Source organism: Chaetura pelagica, unplaced genomic scaffold, assembly GCF_000747805.2.
Source record: "Chaetura pelagica isolate M959 unplaced genomic scaffold, ChaPel_1.0 scaffold20, whole genome shotgun sequence".
NCBI lineage: Eukaryota > Metazoa > Chordata > Aves > Apodiformes > Apodidae > Chaetura > Chaetura pelagica.
The window spans coordinates 5,265,782-5,267,499 of record NW_009951958.1 but is presented as its reverse complement, the minus strand read 5'-3'; the positions used below and the strand labels follow the sequence as shown (position 1 = coordinate 5,267,499).

General features: G+C 48.5%; 1 protein-coding gene across 1 annotated transcript in view; it reads left to right on the top strand.

Moving 5' to 3' along the window:
- Positions 1 to 1,011, top strand: part of TMEM207 (transmembrane protein 207) — a 4,534-nt gene extending 3,523 nt beyond the window's left edge. The window contains exon 5 of the mRNA XM_009999910.1: positions 863 to 1,011. Within this exon, the coding sequence (XP_009998212.1) occupies positions 863 to 1,011 (149 nt within the window). The remainder of the gene's footprint in view (positions 1 to 862) is intronic.
- Positions 1,012 to 1,718: the final 707 nt, after the last annotated feature.

Below are 1,718 nucleotides of genomic sequence, written 5' to 3'. Positions count from 1 at the left end.
CTGCAGCTGGGTGCTGCGTTGTTGGTGAGCAATGGTGGGGTGCCCAGCTCGGGTGTCTTGGCAAGATGTTTGGACTGTGGGCTGGAGGGTTTAAGCAAGCCATGTCTTCTTTTCCCCAGGCACACCTTCAGCCTAACTCATTGCTCTCCCTGTGTCTGTGTGTCTCAATGGTGCCTAGTCAGGGTTTGGCTGTGCTAATACTGTAGATGTGTGGGACCTTTTCCTTGGGGTCAGGACACTCACTGACCTGACATGCTGAGCCACAGGCACTGCCTGGGATCAGGCAGCCCTTTCCAACATGGCCTGAATTTCTCACTCAGGCAAGACCACATTGGTCTACTTGAGTTACCCCAGCAGGCAGCTCAACTGGCTGATTCATCCTGGGGTCTGCCAAGAAGTTGACTTGGTGAGTGCTTTTCCTCATGGTAGCCACCCTCAGCATTCCCTCAGGGGCACCCAGGCTTTTGAGGACTGGGCTATGACTATGTGTAGCGTCCAGCAGTGACCTGGGGTATGGCCAGCAGCACTGGCAGGCTGGGCCAGATAACAGTCCCTTCAAGAAGAAAAAAGCTAATTCTGTCATTGGACTAAGCCCTTCCCAGCAAGAGGCATTGTCTGCTTTCTGGGTGGTCATGAAAAGCCACAGGGAGGACCCACCCCAAACCAACCCAAATTTCTCTGTGCACACTTCTTTTATCTAGAGTCTGTGGCGAGAGGCTTTGTGATGCCATGTTTCAAAAATTACATCCATGCCTTTCTTGTTTCCAAGTGGATGGACAACTTGTTCCAGGTGACCCCTCTCACCCTCACACTTGCTGTTCATGGCTGTTTGCTGTACAGTTATGGCTTTGTTTTTTTCCAGCAAGTGAAACACCTCAGTGCCCATTCTCCGAATCTCCGAGCACCTGCGTGACTGCAGAGATGTCCTCTTCTCCTGTCCCATGGTTCAACCCTGGGGGTACTGAGTTGCCTCCATCCTATGAGGATATTATGAAGGAAAACAAGCTCTAGATGCCATGTGTTGGCTTCCATTCATTCTGCTTGGTTCGTTGGAGAACTTCCATCATGCTACAGTAACAGGAGATCAAATCATCAGCCCTTTCTTTCCACAAGCTGGCCGAGAGACTGAAAAGCAGCACCATATCTCATCTGAACCAGAAAGGGGAGACAAAATGCAACTGAATAACTGCCAAAAGCATGTGTTGAATCTGTCACAGGAGCTCAGCTTGACATTTTGATAGGGCTCTGGTTTTCAAGAAGCTCCCTCAAAGGTCTATCTGTATTCAGGGTTTCTGGCTCAGCCTCCAGATTTATCTCTCTAAGGCTGCTTGAGCTCATGCAAACCCATGTGTTTTAGGACCGAATGTTGATAAATGACTTGATAGTTTCTTCTCAAACTTGGGCTGCCTCCTTCACTCGGAGTGGTGCCAACAAACACCCTCTGGCAAAGTCATGTTGTTCTAATACACTGTAATGCAATCATGCCACTCTGCGATGAAAGATTGTTTGCCACATTTAAAACATTTAGCACAGCATATCAGATTTGTCTAGTGCAAAAGGCAGCAGATTTATGGCCAGTGAGGGAAAGCAAGAGATGGGGATTATGGGGTGAGTAGGCAGCAGCAGGAGCTGGCTACAGAGCATGAAAAAAAAAAAAAAGTTTGCTCATTTGAGCTGTTTATTTTGTGGTGATTATTCCCAGCAAGTCTTGCCCTAGC